Source organism: Garra rufa, chromosome 25, assembly GCF_049309525.1.
Source record: "Garra rufa chromosome 25, GarRuf1.0, whole genome shotgun sequence".
Classification (NCBI taxonomy): domain Eukaryota; kingdom Metazoa; phylum Chordata; class Actinopteri; order Cypriniformes; family Cyprinidae; genus Garra; species Garra rufa.
Genome location: NC_133385.1, coordinates 27,113,414 through 27,133,504, shown reverse-complemented (window position 1 = coordinate 27,133,504; position 20,091 = coordinate 27,113,414). Strand labels below are relative to the sequence as shown.

At 37.4% G+C, this 20,091-nt stretch overlaps 1 protein-coding gene across 1 annotated transcript in view; it reads right to left on the bottom strand.

Moving 5' to 3' along the window:
• Positions 1-17,987, bottom strand: part of tln2b (talin 2b) — a 153,624-nt gene extending 135,637 nt beyond the window's left edge. The window contains exons 1-6 of the mRNA XM_073831436.1: positions 17,852-17,987; positions 15,212-15,309; positions 14,974-15,103; positions 12,715-12,867; positions 12,347-12,489; positions 23-150 (exon numbers count right to left, since the gene is read on the bottom strand). Coding sequence (XP_073687537.1) covers positions 23-150; positions 12,347-12,489; positions 12,715-12,867; positions 14,974-15,103; positions 15,212-15,309; positions 17,852-17,987 — 788 coding nt within the window. The remainder of the gene's footprint in view (positions 1-22; positions 151-12,346; positions 12,490-12,714; positions 12,868-14,973; positions 15,104-15,211; positions 15,310-17,851) is intronic.
• Positions 17,988-20,091: the final 2,104 nt, after the last annotated feature.

The following is a 20,091-nucleotide window of genomic DNA, read 5'->3' as shown; positions in this document are numbered from 1 at the left end:
GCTACAAGGCATGTGGTCTTACTCTAAAAATCCTGGCTTGTGTTTGTGCTCCACGTGGGGACCGAATTGGATCTGTGCCTGAATTCCAGCGAACTCGCAGGCCTTATCAAAGGACACGGGGTGGGATCCATTCAGAATGTCATCCCTGGCCTGAAACAGAGACAGGAAACAAGAGCAGATGTTACAGAATGTAATGAGAGTGCTAACAAAGATGTTACAGAAAGTATGCAGTCCATGTGCTCTGCAATTGTTAACACAACATTTGAAGGGCCATCAACATTGTTAAGGAATATTTGTGACCCTGGACCACAAAACTTGACAAAATTGAGATTTATACATCATCTGAATAAATAAGCTTTCCATTGATGTATGGTTTTGTTTGGATAGGAAAATATTTGGCTAAGATACAACTATTTGAAAATCTGTAATTTGAGGGTGCAAAAAAAAAAATCTAAATATTGAATAACATCTTAGCAATGCATATTACCAATCAAAAATTTAGTTCTGATATATTTACGGTAGGAAATTTACAAAATATCTTCATGGAACATGATCTTTACTTAATATCCTAATGATTTTTGGCTTAAAAGAAAAAATTATAATTTTAACCCATGCAATGTATTGTTGGCTATTGTTACAAATATGCTTGTGCTACTTAAGACTGTTTTTGTTGTCCAAGGTCACAATTAGATCTGTATATTAACACAGATTAAGATAATCACTGTGTGGAGACGTCAAAATATTGTGTGTGGTTTGTGCATCAGAGAATCACAAATAAGCAGCTTTAGCGACATGTCGCCATGAGATAAAATGGTTTTGTGAGTTGAGGAAGGCTTCTCATCTTGACATATTGTTTTTCTAAGCAGCAGCATGTAATTTATAACACATGATCATGGTGATTCCTACAGGCACGATTTGTTGGACTTACTTGGATTGTACTGACACAATCTCACAGGCAACATTAGTTTCTCTCTTTCAGTACAGATACAAATGCTTAAACAAAAAAAAAGGCGTGTAAAGTGTAACCCACCTAAAAATACAAGTTCGGTCATCATTTACTCACTTGCATGTCATTCCAAAACTATATGCTTTTTTTCTTTTGGAAAATGAGAGTTTTAAAAGAACCTTCAGTTTTTCCAAACAAGTTACAATAGTAACAATATCTATGAAGTTCAAAATAAAATCAAACCGATCTAAACAAAACCAGACTAAACCAGACTTGTGTGTGGAGGGAGGAGAGTGTTTTTCTGATTGTCTAAATGTGTTTTGATTTGTCCACATTGTTTTGAACTACTGTACAGCTGTGTGTCGCGATCAGGGCCGTTCAAAGCATGTTTGCAGTGTGTTCATTGTCAAACTCCAAAATTAGATTATTATTATTATTTTTTTAAACGTCATTACTTCATTTGAAAAAGTTAACACATGTATTTTACTGACAAAATATTTTAGTTTGTTGTGCATATTTTTTTCATTCGATCAGATAACATTTTAAGCTGTCATATGGTCGTGTTACAACGTGCCCCTCAGATGTACCCCACCTCCGGGGCATGATGTCACGTTTCACTTCCTTTCTTTTGAGGTAAATAACGAAAAACGTATACACTGTAAATATGAAACAAAGCGATATATTTGTACTAGACAAGTGTGAAAATAATGTGGATAAAAACTGTACTCTGAACCCCAAGTGGATTTACATAAACCGCGAAATTCAAAAAGTGTTAGGTTGTGCCCCGTGCTCCCCTACTCTAAATTATGTCAGTGATTCTCCGATGTTATATGATCAAGAATAATTTTATTTCGATCTACAGTGTAATAAAAGTTAAGAAAAAGATTAGCCTATAGCCCTAAATATATATAGACTACAAGCTAATTCCTTTTTTCTTAACTTTTAACTTCTAAAAATTATCAAGAAAATCAACTTAATAAGCTAGGTTAACGAATTTTCTTAGCCTATACAAACATAATTGTATAGGCTAATAAACATTAAGTAATGTTTAATTTTGTTCGTTTGGCTCTCTGGAAATGTACAGAAAAAATACAGTTTTTACTTGGAATTCGTTTTTAATCCCTGGTTTTAAACAAGCATATACATGAGATAATTTATATATTATTGCTTGAATAAACGTTTAAAAATAGTGCTAGAAATTGTATAATTAAGGAAATTAAACAGACCTAGGCATTTGAAGAGACATAGTGAAATGTGTCTAATAATTCCAAAAAGAAAGAGAAGCATTGGACATAATCAAAATATTCGAGACATTTATTAATACCATTTTCTTAACAATCAAGATGCTGCATGTGTTTATCCAGTCTAAACGAAGTGTGCGTCTCTCCCACGACTTTCCCAACAAAAATCCCACCCCCTCTCAGAAAATACATAAAGCTGACATTGAGCTGAGCTATATGCATTTAAAAGTAGCCTATTAAAATGGTACAATGGCATTGCTCAGTTCAACGTGTTGGGAAATTGGGCATTTTGTGCCGCGTCAGCATTTATTCAACAGTTAATAACGCTCAACATTCAAAAGGTAAATATTATTCAGCCAATAAAGTGTAGGTCTATGTATTTCATAGAAAATTGTGTCTAGTACTATATAAATTACAAAGGTTTAATTGGCATCTTTATTTCAAACGACCCGACCGACTGCGACCCGAATATCATTAAAAATATTTCTGGATGACTTGTAACCGCAGGCACCCGCTCATTTTGGATCAACCCGTGCATCACTGGCGGAGACTGACACAGAAGAGAAGACATTCTTGAATAAAGTTGTTGTTTGTTTTCTTTGCACACAAAAAATACTCTCGTAGCTTTATAAAATTACTGTTGAACCACTGATGTCACATGGACTATTTTATCAATGTCCTTACTACCTTTCTGGGCCTTAAATGTGGTAGTTGTGCTGCTGTCTATGCAGGGTCAAAAAGCTCCAGGGTTTGGAACAACACGAGGGTGAGTAATTAATGGCAGAATTTCATTTTTGGAGGCCTATCCCTTTAAGTTGTTCTAATAACACTGTGTGTTGACACGGAGCACAGTCTAATATTACAGACGGCCTGCGGCCGCTATGAAAGCTGACAGCCCATCTGTTCAAGCCGTCTCCTGATATACACCTGAGTATCGTTCACTTTAAATGCCGAAAGGGTGCACCTCACAAAAACATTTCAGTACCATCCTCGCCACCACCAAGTGAGCATCTACAAAACAAGTGGCGTCTATTTGCAGAGCCAAGTTTGTGAGTTTTCAAACAATCTGGATGGAGCAATTAAAAGCACAGAGGCAGAAACATACACATAGACATGCTTGTTTGTTAGAGTGTGTATTTGGTCGAGATTGTGAGTTGGGACTGAGGTCATGGAAGTTTTACATCATCATAAACAAGTCCGTGTGTGAGGGGCCCCGCCCTCAGGACATCCACCAATCATCTCGCATCGCTCCCAGATGACATCAACATGGTAACAGTAGCAGATACAGTCAGTGAGGGTTTATGGGAACACATCATGACAAACTGAGATATGACGCGGTCACGCCCCCAGCGCAGAGCAGAGAAATCCCCTCCAGCCTGCCAAACACTCCTGAGCGCATACATGTGTAGCAGTCTGTGAGTGTGTGTGTGTGTGTGTGAGCTGCGCTCTTCTGTTTCTCAAAGTATGTGGGTGTGTGTGGCACCGTGTCAGAGAATTTCACGCAGGCGTGTGTGTTTACTATAGAGGAAGAAAGCGACAGAGGGAGATTGAGGAAAGGGAGGAGATGTGTTACAGTTTATGTGTGCATGTGTGTGTGTGTGTGTGTGTGTGATGACTCACATGCACTTTATCACCAGCATGAACATTCAAAACTGTATAACATACCTCACTGTATTCATCACTTAAAGAAAAAGTACCATGGTATTGTTTAAAATACCATAGAGTAACTACCATGTAAATACCATGTACATGTATATTTAAAGTCTGCTAAAATTAATGCACTTTAATTGTGCAGAAGTAGTGCTGAAGTCTGACAAAATATATACTTAGTATATTTGATTGTGCTAAAGTGAAACTATTGCAAGTATACTTTAGGTGCACTTTAAATATTTTGCATTTAAAGACCAATAGAATTTAAAGATCATTCAATCCTCATCAATAGTGATAATAAAACATATTTTAGGCTTAATATTAAAAAATGTGCATTGTGCACAAGTAGTACTTCAAATAAAGTTTAATTACAATTTTTATATCGGTAAGTCTCTTAATAGACTTGAACTATAATTAGTATAAAATAAATGCATTTTAAATCTATTAAATTGTTACTAGGGTTGGCATGGTACCATGGCAGAACCACCCTTATATAAAAATTACCATGGTTTTACTACTAAAAAAAAAACAAAAAGAAAACATGGTTATTGTAAGTTAACCACAGTAACCACAAATTAGACATGGTTTTGCTACACTAACCATAATTCAACCAATGGTATTTGTAGTAAAACTGTGATTATACAAATGTCCACCAAAAAAACATGGTTACTACACTTTTACTATAATAAAAGCATGGTTAATTTTTCTAAGGGAATGTTGCAAGAATATAATGACGTATAATGAAGTACCACAGTAGTACCATGTTTTTGAATGGTAGGTTTGAAGGTAATGGTAAATTAATTTAGTAATCATAGTACTATGGTGTTTATACAGTCAAGCTTTTTTTGACCGGAAATGACACAGGCTTCTCCCAAAAGATAATAAGACGATGTACAAGAGGCATCATTGTGGAAAAAAAAAATATTACTTATCTTTTATTTACATTTGAACAAAAAGTGGCATGTCCAAAACTATTCATACCCTTCTCAATAATCAATAGAAAAACATTTTATTGGCTATTACAGCAATCAAACGCTTCCTATAATTGCTGACCAGCTTTTTGCATGTCTTCACTGGTATTTTTGCCCATTCATCTTTAGCGATGAGCTCCAACTCTTTCAGGTTGGAGGGTCTCCTTGCCATCATCCTGATCTTTAGCTCCCTCCACAGATTCTCAATTGGATTTAAGTCAGGACTCTGGCTGGGCCACTGCAAAACGTTAATGTTTTTGTCTGCTAACCATTTCTTCACCACTTTTGCTGTGTGTTTTGGGTCGTTGTTGTGCTGAAATGTCCACTGGTGCCAAAGGCCAAGTTTCTCTGCAGGCTGCCTGTTGTTGTTGTTGAGAATTTTGATGTATTGCTCCTTTTTCATGGTGCCGTTTACTGTGATTAGGTTTCTTGGTCCACCAGCTGAAAAATAACCCCCAAAACAGGTTCCCACCACCATGTTTGACAGTGGGGATGGTGTTCTTAGGGTTGAAAGCTTCTTCTTTTTTACACCAAAGGAAGGCTACATCATTGTGGCAAAACAATTCAATTTTTGTTTCATCTGACCATAAAACAAACAGACGACCAGAAGTAGTCTTCTTTGTCCAGATGAGCATTTGCAAAGGCCAAGCAGGCTTTTGTGTGCCTTATTGTGGTGGTGTCCTCCTTAGTCTGTGTCTGCGGAACCCAGCGGTGTGCAGTGTCCGTTGGACTGTCTGCCTTGAGATGTTGCCACCAGCAGAGCCCAGATTCATCAGGATGGCCTTGGTGGTGATTTTGGGTTATTTTTTTCCTCTCTCACTATCCTCCTGGCCAGCACTGGTGTCACTTTTGGCTTCCCGACCACATCATCTGAGATTTTTCACAGTACTTTGCACTTTAGCCACCGGAACTTCAAAACATTTAGATATGGTCTTATAGCCCTTTCCTGACTTGTGAGCAGCCACAATGCGCAGCCGCAGGTCCTCAGTGAGCTCCTTTGTCTTAGCCATGACTGTCCACAAACCAACAGCAGAGAGCTTCTGTTTTTCACCTGTTGAGTTCATTAAAACAGCTGTTCCCAGTGAATCAGGGTAATTAGGATGATTTAGAATAAGCTTGGACTATTTGGAATGGTATAGAACTGTGGATTTTCCCATAGACTGTGACAGTTTGCAAAGGGTATGAATAATTTTGGACATGCCACTTTTTGTTTAAATGTAAATAAAAGCTGAGAAATATTTTTTTCCACAATGATGCCTCTTGTACATCGTCTTATTATCTTTTGGGAGAAGCCTGTGTCATTTCCGGTCAAAAAAAAAAAACTTGCTGGTTGAATAAAAGTAACTTTAAGTCAGAATTTGCCAGGGGTATGAATAATTTTGGGCTTGACTGTAGCTGGTCTCCCAGCCTGATGTATTGGTATTATGGTATTATTATTATGTTTTGTTATGTTCTTTTTAAAAAGGTACCGTGGTAAACCGTGTGGTTTTTGGAAATGTACCATGCTAATACCATGGTTTTCTTTGAAAAATTGTCATGACTCTGGGCTGCAGGGTTCCCCTCAGCCTCCTGAGGTCGCTGTTCCTACACTGCACTTCCTGATTGCATTCACCTGTCTTTGTCATTAGCACTGATTCACTCACATCTGTTCACTATTATCTGGTCTTTAAATACTCTCACCTTTCTCTCCTGCTTCATGGTTGCATTGTCTTATGTCTACTGTCTGTTTGATCTGTGTTCCTGTCTATCCTGGCCTTAGACCTTGTTCTCTGTTTGGTTCATTTGAGTTTATGTTGTGTTCTGCCGTGTTGGCTTTTTGTTTTGTTTGTTTAATTTGTTATTATTTTATTAAACTATCTCTTCCCTGCACCTGGACCCAGACCTCCTCCTTTTCGAACGTGACGGAACGCAACCATCAACAGTGGGTCCAGCGGGTGAGAGGTCTTTCGAGGCGGCGTCAGCCGCTCGCTTCGAGACCATCTACGCCTGTTTGGCGGCGATGGACGCCCTTAGTGCTGAGGCGGCGCGGACGCGCCCCTACTTTATGGCGAGGGCAGAGGCATTTTTTCGAGGGAGGGTGTCCGCTCTCTCTGTTCCGGACGCGGCGGTGACCGCGGTCTCTGTTCCTGACGCGGCGGTGACCGCGCTCTCTGTTCCTGACGCGGCGGTGACCGCGCTCTCTGTTCCGGACGCGGCGGTGACCGCGCTCTCTGTTCCTGACGCGGCGGTGACCGCGCTCTCTGTTCCTGACGCGGCGGTGACCGCGCTCTCTGTTCCGGACGCGGCGGTGACCGCGCTCTCTGTTCCGGACGCGGCGGTGACCGCGCTCTCTGTTCCTGACGCGGCGGTGACCGCGCTCTCTGTTCCTGACGCGGCGGTGACCTCGCTCTCTGTTCCTGACGCGGCGGTGACCTCGCTCTCTGTTCCTGACGCGGCGGTGACCTCGCTCTCTGTTCCGGACGCGGCGGTGACCGCGCTCTCTGTTCCTGACGCGGCGGTGACCTCGCTCTCTGTTCCGGACGCGGCGGTGACCGCGCTCTCTGTTCCTGACGCGGCGGTGACCGCGCTCTCTGTTCCAGACGCGGCGGTGACCTCGCTCTCTGTTCCGGACGCGGCGGTGACCGCGCTCTCTGTTCCTGACGCGGCGGTGACCTCGCTCTCTGTTCCTGACGCGGCGGTGACCGCACTCTCTGTTCCTGACGCGGCGGTGACCTCGCTCTCTGTTCCTGACGCGGCGGTGACCGCGCTCTCTGTTCCTGACGCGGCGGTGACCTCGCTCTCTGTTCCTGACGCGGCGGTGACCTCGCTCTCTGTTCCTGACGCGGCGGTGACCGCGCTCTCTGTTCCTGACGCGGCGGTGACCGCGCTCTCTGTTCCGGACGCGGCGGTGACCGCGCTCTCTGTTCCTGACGCGGCGGTGACCGCGCTCTCTGTTCCTGACGCGGCGGTGACCTCGCTCTCTGTTCCTGACGCGGCGGTGACCTCGCTCTCTGTTCCGGACGCGGCGGTGACCGCGCTCTCTGTTCCTGACGCGGCGGTGACCTCGCTCTCTGTTCCTGACGCGGCGGTGACCGCGCTCTCTGTTCCTGACGCGGCGGTGACCTCGCTCTCTGTGACCGCGCTCTCTGTTCCTGACGCGGCGGTGACCTCGCTCTCTGTTCCTGACGCGGCGGTGACCGCGCTCTCTGTTCCTGACGCGGCGGTGACCTCGCTCTCTGTGACCGCGCTCTCTGTTCCTGACGCGGCGGTGACCTCGCTCTCTGTTCCTGACGCGGCGGTGACCTCGCTCTCTGTTCCTGACGCGGCGGTGACCGCGCTCTCTGTTCCTGACGCGGCGGTGACCGCGCTCTCTGTGACCGCGCTCTCTGTTCCTGACGCGGCAGCGGTTTAGTGTAGCAAAACCATGGTTAATATGTGATTACTACAGTAACTATGTTTTTTTTTTTTGGTTTTATTTGTAGTAAAACCATGGTTAATTTTCACAAGGGTGGTTCTGCCATGGTACCATGCCAACCCTAATAAAAAAGTAATAGATTTAAAACATTATTTTATAGTAAGTATAGTTCAAGTCTATTAAGACATTTACTTACAAATTTAATTAACCATGGTTTTACCACAAATAAAGTACTATATATTATACTATAGTTAAGCTATGGTTAAACTAAGTTTTATTTGTAATAAAACCATGGTTAATTTTTGTAAGGGTATATTTGTATTATGTTTTTGGTATTCCTCAGACATGTACCAAGGTTTAAAACAACATGCATGGTAATACAGTGTAATATTTGGGTTAACATAGTAATACCATGATTTTTGATTACAAAAGGCAAGCATACCTAACTATAATACCACAAAACATATCAATACCATGTATTTACAGTATTTTTGTGTATTTTTTAAGTGTACAGTATGTGAAAACATTTAAAAACATACAGTATACTTACCTTATATTGGCAGGAAAATGCTTATCCATCATCTTATATAAGTTATTAAGTGCAGGTGACAGAGTACGTGCGTGTTTGTCAGAAGGAAGTTGCTCTGAAATCCTCAGGCAGACACACTAATGCATCTGCAGCGAGCCGTGTACTCCTGAGGCCGGTCAGAGAGCTACGGCCGTCTGCTACGACAGCTCGCGGCCTCAAGGGAAACTACGCACTAGCGCAGAGCTACTTGAGTGGACACACACATTCACACTGCACAACTCACACACATATTTACATACATAAACATATAGGCATGAAAACCCGCTGGCCGTTTTGTGACTCATGACTCAAACCAGAAAAAGAATGAAATATGCTTGTGTGAATGTGTGACAAAATCACATGTAAAATCATGTGCAAACTTAGCATGACGGAATAAAATATCATGTGATAAACGTCCTTGTTTTCTCCTTAAAAACATTTTATTTATTGTGTTTTGAGATAACTGTTTTTAGCGTATTATATTAATTATCAAAATTAACAATTTTTTCCCAGCCCAATTATTTTTGTGGAGTCATGCTGGTTAGCCCACAATAAAATCTCAAAAAAACTATGCAGTACTCAAAACTCGCCCACAATGAAATCTCATTGGCTCAAAAAAAAATATGCAGCACTCGAAAAGTGCCATATTAGAACGAGGTATAAAACCATGATTAGTAGTATCTTTAAATTTTTTTTATCATGTTTTAATACTAGCTACAAGAAGTCATGAAAAAACATTACCATAGCTTCAAGAAGTGACAAAAAATTTGTTAAGTTTTAAGTTGTTCGTCATCTGAAAATTAAACTATGCAGGAATTGAAAAGTGCCATATTAGGACGAGGTATAAAAGTATGGTGTAATAAAATTTCAAGCTATAATTTCAATAGTGTCTTTAAATTGTTTTAACGTGTTTTAATGCTAACTACAAGAAGTCACGAAAAATTCAGGATTTGTAAAAATATATGCTATGTTTTAAGTTAAGCAGTATTTGAAAAGTGCAAGGTAGAACAAGGTATACAAGTGTGATGTAATAAAATGTCAAGTAATAATTTTAATAGTGTCTTTAAAGACTATTATCATAGCTTCAGGAAGTGATAAAAAATGTAAAGTTTTAAGTTAAGTTTCAAGTTAAGTTGTTAAACTCAGTTAAGTTAGGTTGTAAGTTCAGTTAAGTTAGGGTTTTTAAGTTGTTCAACATCTGAAAAAAAAGCAGTATTTGAAAAGTGTCGTATTAGGACAAGGTAGAAAAGTGTGATTTGTGATTATTTGAATAGTCTTTAATCTTTTTATAGTGCTTTAATAGTAGCTACAAGAAGTAATTGAAAAAACAAACAATATCATAGCTTCAGGAAGTGATAAAAAGATATGTTAAGTTTTAAGTTAAGCTTTAAGTGAAGTTGTTAAGTTTAGTTAAGTTAAGTTAAGGTAGGTTTTAAGTTCAAGTAAGTTTTAAGTTGTTTGTCATCTGAAAAAAAAAAAAAAACTATGCAGTATTCGAAAAGTGCTGTATTACGACAAGGAAGAAAAGTGTGATGTAATACAATTTCAAGTGATAATTTCAATAGTGTTTTTAATTTTTATAGGCCTGGTTTTATAGACAGGGCTTAGACTAAGCCAGGATTAGGCCATAAATCAATTTGGACATTTAAGTAATTTTTATAAATGTGCTCCGAAAAAAAAACATTACTGGTGTGCATCTTGAGACAAAACAAAGGCACTGATATATTTTAAGATCAGTCCGAGCAAGTTTCTTTCAGTTAAATTATCTCAGACTTAGATTTTAGTCTAGGACTAGGCTTAAGCCTTGTCTGTGGAACCAGGGGATAGTGCTTTAATGCTAGCTACAAGAAGTCATGGAAAAAAAACATTAGCATAGCTTCAGTAAGTGATACAAATATGTTAGGTTTTAAGTTAAGTTTTAAGTTGTTTGTCATCTGAAAAAAAAAAAAAACTATGCAGTATTTGAAAAGTTCCGAAAAGTGTTTTAATGCTTTAAGCGTTAAGTTAAGTTAGGTTTTAATTTCAGTTAAGTTAAGCTAAGTTAAGTTAAGTTAAGTTAAGGTTAAGTTAAGTTAGGTTTTAAGTTCAGTTTAAGCTTTAAGGTTATGTTAAATTAGGTTTTAAGTTCAGTCAAGTTAAGTTAGGCTTTAAGTTATGTTTTAAGTTGTTCGTCATCTGAAAAAAAAAACTATGCAGTATTTGAAAAGTTCCGAAAAGTGTTTTAATGCTAGCTACAAGAAGTCATGGAAAAAACATTAGCATAGCTTAAGGAAGTGATAAAAAAGTTTTAAGTTAAGCTTTAAGTTAAGTTAAAATTTAAGTTCAGTTAAGTTAAGCTAAGTTAAGTTAAATTAAGTTAAGTTAGGTTTTAAGTTCAGTCAAGTTAAGTTAGGTTTTAAGTTGTTCGTCACCTGAAAAAAAAAAACTATGAAGTATTTAAAAAGTTCAATATTAGGACAAGGTATAAAAGTGTGAGGTAATAAAATTTCAAGTGATCATTTCAATAGTGTCTTTAATTTTTTATAGTGTTTTAATGCTAGCTACAAAAAGTCAGATGCTTCGTTAAATGTCATAATTTTATTGCGCTAAACTAACCATCAAAATTAGCATGTTATCTTTTTCTCGGCGCTATTAATTTTCATTGTATCATGCTGGTTAACTCCGCCCACAATTAAACCTAATTAGTCTAAATTCCCACATAGATTTGCAACAAACATAAAATGTTGTGATTTGGTTTTCCACATCTATTGTAATCTGAAAAACCTATGCAATACCCAGAAAGTGCCTAGGAAAGAACAAAGTGTAAAAACATGTAAACTATGCATGACGCAATAAAATATCAAATGACAAATCTCAGAGTTTCTTTGCAAAAAATGTTCCAAATTCCCACATAGATACTTCTTATTTGGATTCTCTGTGGTTTCTGGCATTTCATGTTCATTGCATTTTTACTCTGAAAAAAGCACCTAATTAGGAAGAGATGTGAAGAAAAGTAATCCATACTGCCTACTGGGGAGGAAAGGACAATTGACAAATCAGCAGCCGTGAAGATATGCGCACTGCCTTCTAGGCTGACCAATAATTCATTCATAAGAGCCATGTCACGATTTCACTGCTTTCATAAAAGTAAAATGACAACATCTAAATGCCTAAATGTCTGTGCGATAGTGGCTCCGAGAAATTAATTAATTTTTAGAGCAGGTGGCGACGAAGAGGTTTTGGCAAACTGGCGCAACACAGTTAAACCAGCCAACAAGACAGATAGAGGACAGACAGAATGTCAATAAAGGGAATGACATCAAATCGCTAAAATTGATTACTATCAAAATAGTTGAAAATAAAATTATCAATAATTATATTATATTATAACTTGCTATGATGGCTAGCTCCGCCCACTGAAGTCTCATTGGTCAAAAATCCTGCTCCACTGCATATTTAATATCAAATATGGTCTGATTTGCTGTGATTTTTGTTGTTTTGTGCCGTATTTTGCGAACCTAACCCTAAAGCCTGACTCTTCTAGTCAGGATATGGTCTGAAATAGAAAAAGAGAGCAAAAAAGTGACCAAAAACTACCTGTACGTAGAGCAGGTTGAGCTGGACAGGATCACGAGAGTCTACATTCTGGTCAGAATAGAAGAACTTCCTTCGTAGAAGCAGTATCTCGCTTTCCTCTACACCCTGCTCCCGAAACGTCCGACTGTGATCCAGCCAGTTCACTATGAATGAAACATTCAGACATGTTAGCATTAGTAACCAAATTAATTTTCAATTATGGAGTAAGCATATAATAAAGGGGTGTATGATACCAATTATTACATCTTTAAAAGATTTAGGCTGTGTAAATGTTCTTTAAGCCTGTGTAAGAATCTCTCAGTGTGTGTAAATCTGGTGGGGCGTTTTGTTTGCTAATGTTTTATTTTCACAGTTGCCAGGAGTCTCACAATCATCATCTGTGTGAAGTTTGGCTTTCAGCTTCTCCATCTTCCTCTCGTCTCGCAGGAGGGTTCTGTCTTTCTTCAGCGTTCCCATCCCATCCTCGCGCTTCTCCTCCACCTGCTCTTGGATCAGCGAGTACTCTTCATAATTAGTGATTCCTGTGGAGCACGAGATAATCAGCACTCTCTGTCTGTCAGTCTTTCAATCTTTCCAGCACAGATTTTGTGGGAAACTAAATATCATTCAGCCTAAAGGAATTTATGAAAACAGCCTGATTGTAATTAATTCATTCAAAAAATGAATAAAATTTAAGGGAATGAGAAGACTAATGCTTAAAATTCCACCCACACTGTTACTTAAACTGGCCATTTAAACAGAAATGTTTTACCATGTAAAGTCATATTTTTTATGTGATGTTTAACAGTCATAAATTTAATATTGGACATAATGAGTACAAATTAAAAGATATTTTGCTTATTTGATACTAGTGGTGTACCGATATTACAATTCTGGCAGATACTGATAAATGACAAAAATTTTAATTGTATGCTATTTTGTACAATATGAAAAATGTATATTCATTTTATGATTTGCTAAAGATGACATAAGTAAGTTTTTAAAGATTAAGTTTAAATAATCTAAACGTGAACGAGAAAATTAACATACACAAATAAACATCTAATACAAAAAATGACCAAATAGAGAATGTTAAGATAAGTTAAGCAAAGTTAAGTTAGGTTAAGCTAAACAATAATCCCCCGGTTTAAGAGACAAGACTTAAGCCTAGTCCTAGACTAAAACGTAAGTCTGAGCTGTTTTAACTGAAAGAAACTTGCACTGACTGATCTTAAAATATATCAATGCCTTTGTTTTGTTTTTTAAGATGCACACCAGTAATGTTTTTTCCTAAGGAATGTTTATAAAAATTACTTAAATGTGCTAATTGAACTATGACCTAATCCTGGCTTAGGCTAAATTCTGTCTGTGAAAACGGGCCAATAAGTTAAGTTTTAAGTTAAGTTACATTTTAAGTTAATTCAAGCAAAGTTAAGTTAAGCTAAGTAAAGTTAGGTTAAGCTAATCAAAGATAAGTTAAGTTAAAATTTAGGTTAAGCTAAGCAAAGTTAGGCTAAGCTAATCAAAGATAAGTTAAGTTTTAGGTTAAGTTAAAATGTAAGTGAATGTAAGCAAAGTTAAGTTAAGCTAAGCAAAGTTAGGTTAAGTTAAGCAAAGATAAGTTTTAAGTTAAGTTAAGAAAAGTTAAGTTTGGCTAAGAAAAATTAGGTTCAGCTAAGCAACGTTAAGTCAAGTTTTAAATTGAGCTAAGTTAGGATTTAAGTTGTTATATTACGCAAAGTGAAGTTAAACTAAGCAAAGTTAGGTAAAGCGAAGCAAAGATAAGTTAAGTTAAAATGTAAGTTTAGCTAAGCGTAGTTCAAAGATACTGTAGCATAGTTCAAATCAAAGATAAGTTACGTTTTAAGTTAAGTTACATTTTAAGTTAATTTAAGCAAAGTTAAGTTAAAATAAGTAAAGTTAGGTTAAGCTAAGCAAAGATAAGTTAAATTAAAATGTAAGTTAATGTAAGCAAAGTTAAGTAAAGCTAAGCAAAGTTAGGTTAAACAAAGATAAGTTAAGAATTTACGTTAGGCTAAGAAAAATTTGGTTAAGCTAAGCAAAGTTAAGTCAAGCTTTAAACTTTGTTAAGCTAAACAAAGTTGGGGAAAGCTAAGCAAAGTTATGTTTTAAGTTATGTTAAGATAAGCTAAGATAGGCAAAGTTAAGTTAAATTAAGCAAAGTTAAGTTAAGCTAAGCAAAGTTAGGTTAAGTAAAGTTAAATTTTTAAGTTAGATTAGGTTAAGTTAAGCAAAGCAAAGTAAGATTAAGCCAAGCAAAGGTAAGTTAAGTTAAGCTAATCAAAGTTAGGTCAAGATAAGCAAAGTTAATTTTTAAATTAGGATAAGTTTTAAGTTAAGTTAATTTAAGCAAAGTTAAGTTAATTTAAGCACAGTTAAGCTAAACAAAGTTAGGTAACAACAAACAAAGCTAAGAAAAGTTAAGTTTTAAGCTATGTTAAGTTAAGCTAAGCAAAGTTAAGCTAAGAAAAGTTAGGTTAAGTTAAGCAAAGTTAAGTTTAAAGTTAAAGTTAATTTAAGAGAAGTTAAGCTAAACACAGTTAGGTTAAGATTTAATTCAAGTTAAGTTAAAGTACAAAAAAGTAAAAAAAGGAAAACTCTTAATATCAGCTAAAAAAAGAACCCACCTATCCTACTGCAGATGGTGACCAACAGCTCCCCTACTGTTTTGGAGTCATCCACCATTATGGTTTTGATTGTTCCATCCAGCATTTTGATCTTCTGAGGTCTCTGTTTTTTCTTGTACTCCAGGACGTCCTGTACATGACGAGAACAAGCGCTGAAATCAACCTTAGAATCACAATGGAAATAAAAAACCTACGGAAATCTGAAGAGAATACCGATAAGTCAAATAATGTGATTTACCCCATTCCGCAGCATGTAATAATCAAGGGTGCGCCCTGATTCCAACCAGATTCCTTTCCTGGGGTCATCATCGGACAGGAAGAGCCCGTAATCTGATGCTGCAATAAGTTTTACATAATTAAAACAACAACTCGCCCCATGGAAGTAGATAATGAATCAAAGAGATCCAGTTACGCTACAAATACAGTCGTAATAAATATCAGACTCTTCATTTACCCACAAAGCAATTTGTTTTTGATCCTAAAAGAAACAATTGACATTTATAAGACAAATCCAATTCATTGCGCCCATCATGGGCAGCAATCATGTGTGTCACACAGGACAGCAGTCATATAACTGTAGCTGCCCATATAATAAATGTACACAGAGTGGTGGAGCTGCAGACTCATCCCGAAGTGATGGCTCCTGTTGAGCTGATATTGCACACGAGTCCATTTCGCAAGCTCCAGCAAGCAGAGAGCATTAATGTTTGACTTTGTGACCGTTTCATGACTTGAGTGGAGATAGAAAGAGAGGGAGAGAGCACTTATCCATCAGACTCACTCTGAAGCAGAACTGGTCATCAGCTGAGGTTGCACATAGTGTAACATTTTTGACATGACGGATACAGAAACATCTACTGATGTGGAGCAGCTGGTGTAAACATTTAGCCCAAATCTAAACTTATGTCAAGGTCTGCAGATTTCAAAAAAATTTAGGCCGAACATAAAAGTTCTCCCTGCCCTTAGTGTGTTTAAGCAATACTTTAAGCAAACAGACTTGCGAAAAGTTTCCCAAACACTAGCCCATTGGTCAAACAAAAAGATATTCCCTCCCCCAAACTCACACCACGGGATAAGCAAAGTTAGGCTAAGCAAAATTAAGCTAAACAAAGTTGGGAAAAGCTAAGCAAAGTTAAGTTTTAAGTTAAGCTAAGCTAAGCAAAGCAAAGTTAAGTTTTAAGTTAAGCTAAGCAAAGGTAAGTTAAGTTTTAAGTAAAGATAAGCAAAGTTAAGCAACATTAAGTTACGTTTTAGGTTAAGCACAGTTAAGCTAAACAAAGTTAGGTTAAGCTAAACAAAGTTAGGTTTTAAGTTAAGTTTTAAGTTAAGTTAAATTAAGCAAAGTTAAGCTAAGCAAAGTTAGGCTAAGATAAGCAAAGTTAAGTTAAGCTAAGCAAAGTTAGGTTAAGTTAAGCAAAACAAAGTTAAGTTTGAAGTTAAGTAAAGCAAAGTTAAGCTAAGCAACATTAAGTTTTAAATTAAGGTAAGTATTAAGTTACGTTCATTTAAGCACAGTAAGACTAAAAGTTAGGTTGAGCTAAGAAAAGTTAAGTTTTAAGTTAAGATAAGCAAAGGTAAGTTAAGTTTTTAATAAAGATAAGCAAAGTTAAGCTTAGCAACATTAAGTTAAGTGTTAAATTAAGATAAGTTTTAAGTTACATTAATTTAAGCACAGTACGACTAAATAAAGTTAGGTTGAGCTAAGCAAAGTTAAGTTTTAAGTTAAGTTAAGTTAAGCTAAGCTAAGCTAAGCAAAGCAAAGCAAAGTTAAATTTTAAGTTAAGCTAAGCAAAGGTAAGTTAAGTTTTAAGTAAAGATAAGCAAAATTAAGCTAAGCAACATTAAGTTAAGTTTTAAATTAAGCTAAGCTTTAAGTTACATTAATTTAAGCAGTTAAGATGAACAAAGTTAGGTTAAGCTAAGCAAAGTTAAGTTTTAAGTTAAGTTAAATTAAGCAAAGTTAAGCTAAGCAAAGTTAGGCTAAGATAAGCAAAGTTAAGTTAAGCTAAGCAAAGTTAGGTTAAGTTAAGCAAAATAAAGTTAAGTTTGAAGTAAAGTTAAGTAAAGCAAAGTTAAGCTAAGCAACATTAAGTTAAGTTTTAAATTAAGACAAGTTTTAAGTTACGTTAATTTAAGCACAGTAAGACTAAAAGTCAGGTTGAGCTAAGCAAAATTAAGTTTTAAGTTAAGTTAAGTTAAGTTTTAAGTTAAGTTAAGCAAAGTTAGGTTAAGATAAGCAAAGTTAGGTTAAGTTAAGGAAAGTTAAGTTTAAAGTTAATTTAAGAGAAGTTAAGCTAAGCAAAGTTAAGTTAAGCTGAGCAAAGTTAAGCTAAACTTCTGTCAAGCTCTGCAGATTTGTACAAAATTTAGGCAGAACATAAAAGTTCTCCCCGCCCCTAGTGTTTTTAAGCAATACTTTAAGCAAACAGACTTTTCCCAAAGTTTCCCAAACACTACCCCATTGGTCGAACAAAAAGATAGTCCCACCCACAAACTCACACCACAGGTTGAGCCAGTTTTGTTGCGTCTAGCTAGGGGGGTGTTTTACAAAACAAGTTAACCAAATAAGCCAGGCTTATTTCAGTTAGTCTGACTTATTTTAAGCCAAATCAAGTAACAATAAGTCAGACTTACTGAAATAAACCTGGCTTATTTGGTAGACTTGTTTTATGAAAACACCCCTGGGGGGTGTTCCATAAACCAAGTTTACCAAATAAGTCAGGCTTATTTCAGTTAGTCTGACTTATTTTGAGCCAAATCAAGTGACAATAAGTCAGACTAACTGAAACATAAATATTTTGATGGGGGAGGGGGTTGTAGTCTCATGGAAGAAGCGTAATATGGCAGGATACCTAGAGGAATATTTTGCAGCTCTTACCTTGTCCAGTTTGGGCCTCTGGAACTCTCTCTCTGATAATCCGGCAGGCGTCGTAAACCGGAGTTGAGGGCTCAAACTGCATTGTTTTGACCACATTGCACTGTCGCACGCAAATCTTCAGCGACAGGGCCACCATCGTGACTGCTGCTCGAATGGGAGCGCCCACTAGCACACCTGTAGAGACCGAAAGAAACCATCTGTCAGTTTCTCTGAAACAACCAGAACCTGTTTATTCTTTCAGGTCCACACAACTACATCAAAACATGCTTTAATCAGGATTAACTGGAGCAGAAGTAAATGTGAACACAAGTGATTTGCAGTTGAGTTCAACTCTAGCACTGATTAATGAAATATGCCTGCCACTGAAGATAAGAGAGCAAGATCAGAGCTTTGTGTAGGCTTACAATATGAGCTTCTTACTGCCAAGAGATGTCTGTAATGAAGTTATTAGATTAGTAGAACAGCACTGCCCTTTAAATACTGAGCAGAGGAAACTAAATCTACCGCCAACTGGGTGTTTAGCCTAAGCTCACTCAAACTCTACCAAATATCACAGCTATGAAATGTAATTTTGCACTAGAGAGAAACCTTCCAGTTTTAAAAACCAGGGAAAGGGGTTATAGAGAGACTGAGATCAAGCTGAATATTGATGGTAGTGTTTGATATTAATAGAGACCAGCATCAAGTCACAAAATCAGACGCAAAAAACAGATCTGCAGAGATCAGACTTGCAACTGACATGAGATTTGTACCTTGGATTTGTTTGGAACTGAGATCAGACTAATGACTGAGGTCAGATTTGTATAAGAGATCTGACTCATACCAGAGATTAGACTATAAAGAGATCAGACTCAAAGAAGCAATCAGATCTGCAACAGAGGTTAGATATCAGAGCAGAGCAGAGATCTTCTGAGATCAGAACTGTATTAGAGATTTGACAACTGAGATCAGATTATGGCATAAAAAATGACCTGTAACAGATCAGACTCAAATGAGAGATCAGATTTGCAACAGAAATGTTGTAATAAAAAAAAGACTTAACTCATACTAGAGATCAGACTCGCAATAGATCAGATTAATATCACAGGTTTTACTCCCATCAGATCAGAGTCAAAGCAATGATCAGATTTGCAAAAAAGATCAGATTCAGAGCAGAGATCTGACTTATAACTGAGATCAGAACTGTACTAGAGATTTGACTTGTACCAGACATCAGACTCGCAACTGAGATCAGATTATATTAGAAATTTGACTCGTAACAGATTAGACTCAAATGAAAGAACAGATTTGTAACAGAAATCAGATCCAAAGCAACTCGTAATTGAGATCAGACTCATAACTGAGATCAGGAGTGTATTACATTTTTTTTACTTATACCACAGATCAGACCCATACTAGACATTTGACACGTAACAGATTAGAGTTAGATGATATCAGATCTGCAAAAGAAATCAGATTCAGAGAAGAGATCTGACTCGTAACTGAGATCAGATTTGTACCACAGATTTGATTTGTAACAGATCAGACAAGATTTATACTTGTTATATACTTGAGATTTGTTCATAACTGATATCAGATTTGTAAAAGAAACATGACTTGTACCAGAGATCAGACTTGATATAGATCAGATTAATATCAGAGATTTGACTCCCAACAGATCAGACTTAAAGCTGCGATCACATCTGCAACTAGGGCTGTGCAATATATCGAACGATATTGTGAGGCGCGTTTAGTCAATGAAGCCGGTGCTTTGATTAGTAGTAAATCTCCATCACGTGCGTTCCGCTCAGGTTCCGCTGGAGCGGCAATTGATACACAGAGACGTAAATCTCTGACAAGCTACGCCATATCGAGCTTAATATCGCATTCGATATTAAGTAACTTAGATCAGAATCGTATTAGAGATTTGACTTGTACCAGACATCAGACTTGAAAAGACTTGAAAGATCAGATTATACCAGAAGTTTGACCTGTAACGGATCAGACTCAAAGGAGAGATCAGATTTACAACAGAAATTAGAGCAATCTGACCTGTACCAGTGATTTTGTTCGGAACAGAGATGCAACTTGTAACTGAGATCAGACTCATAACTGAGATCAGGATTGTATAAGAAATTTCACTCATACAAGAGACTAGACTCACAGACATTTGACTTGTAACAGATCAGACTTAGATGAGATCAGATCTGCAAGATAAATCAGATTCAGAGCAGAGATCTGACTCATAACTGAGATCAGAT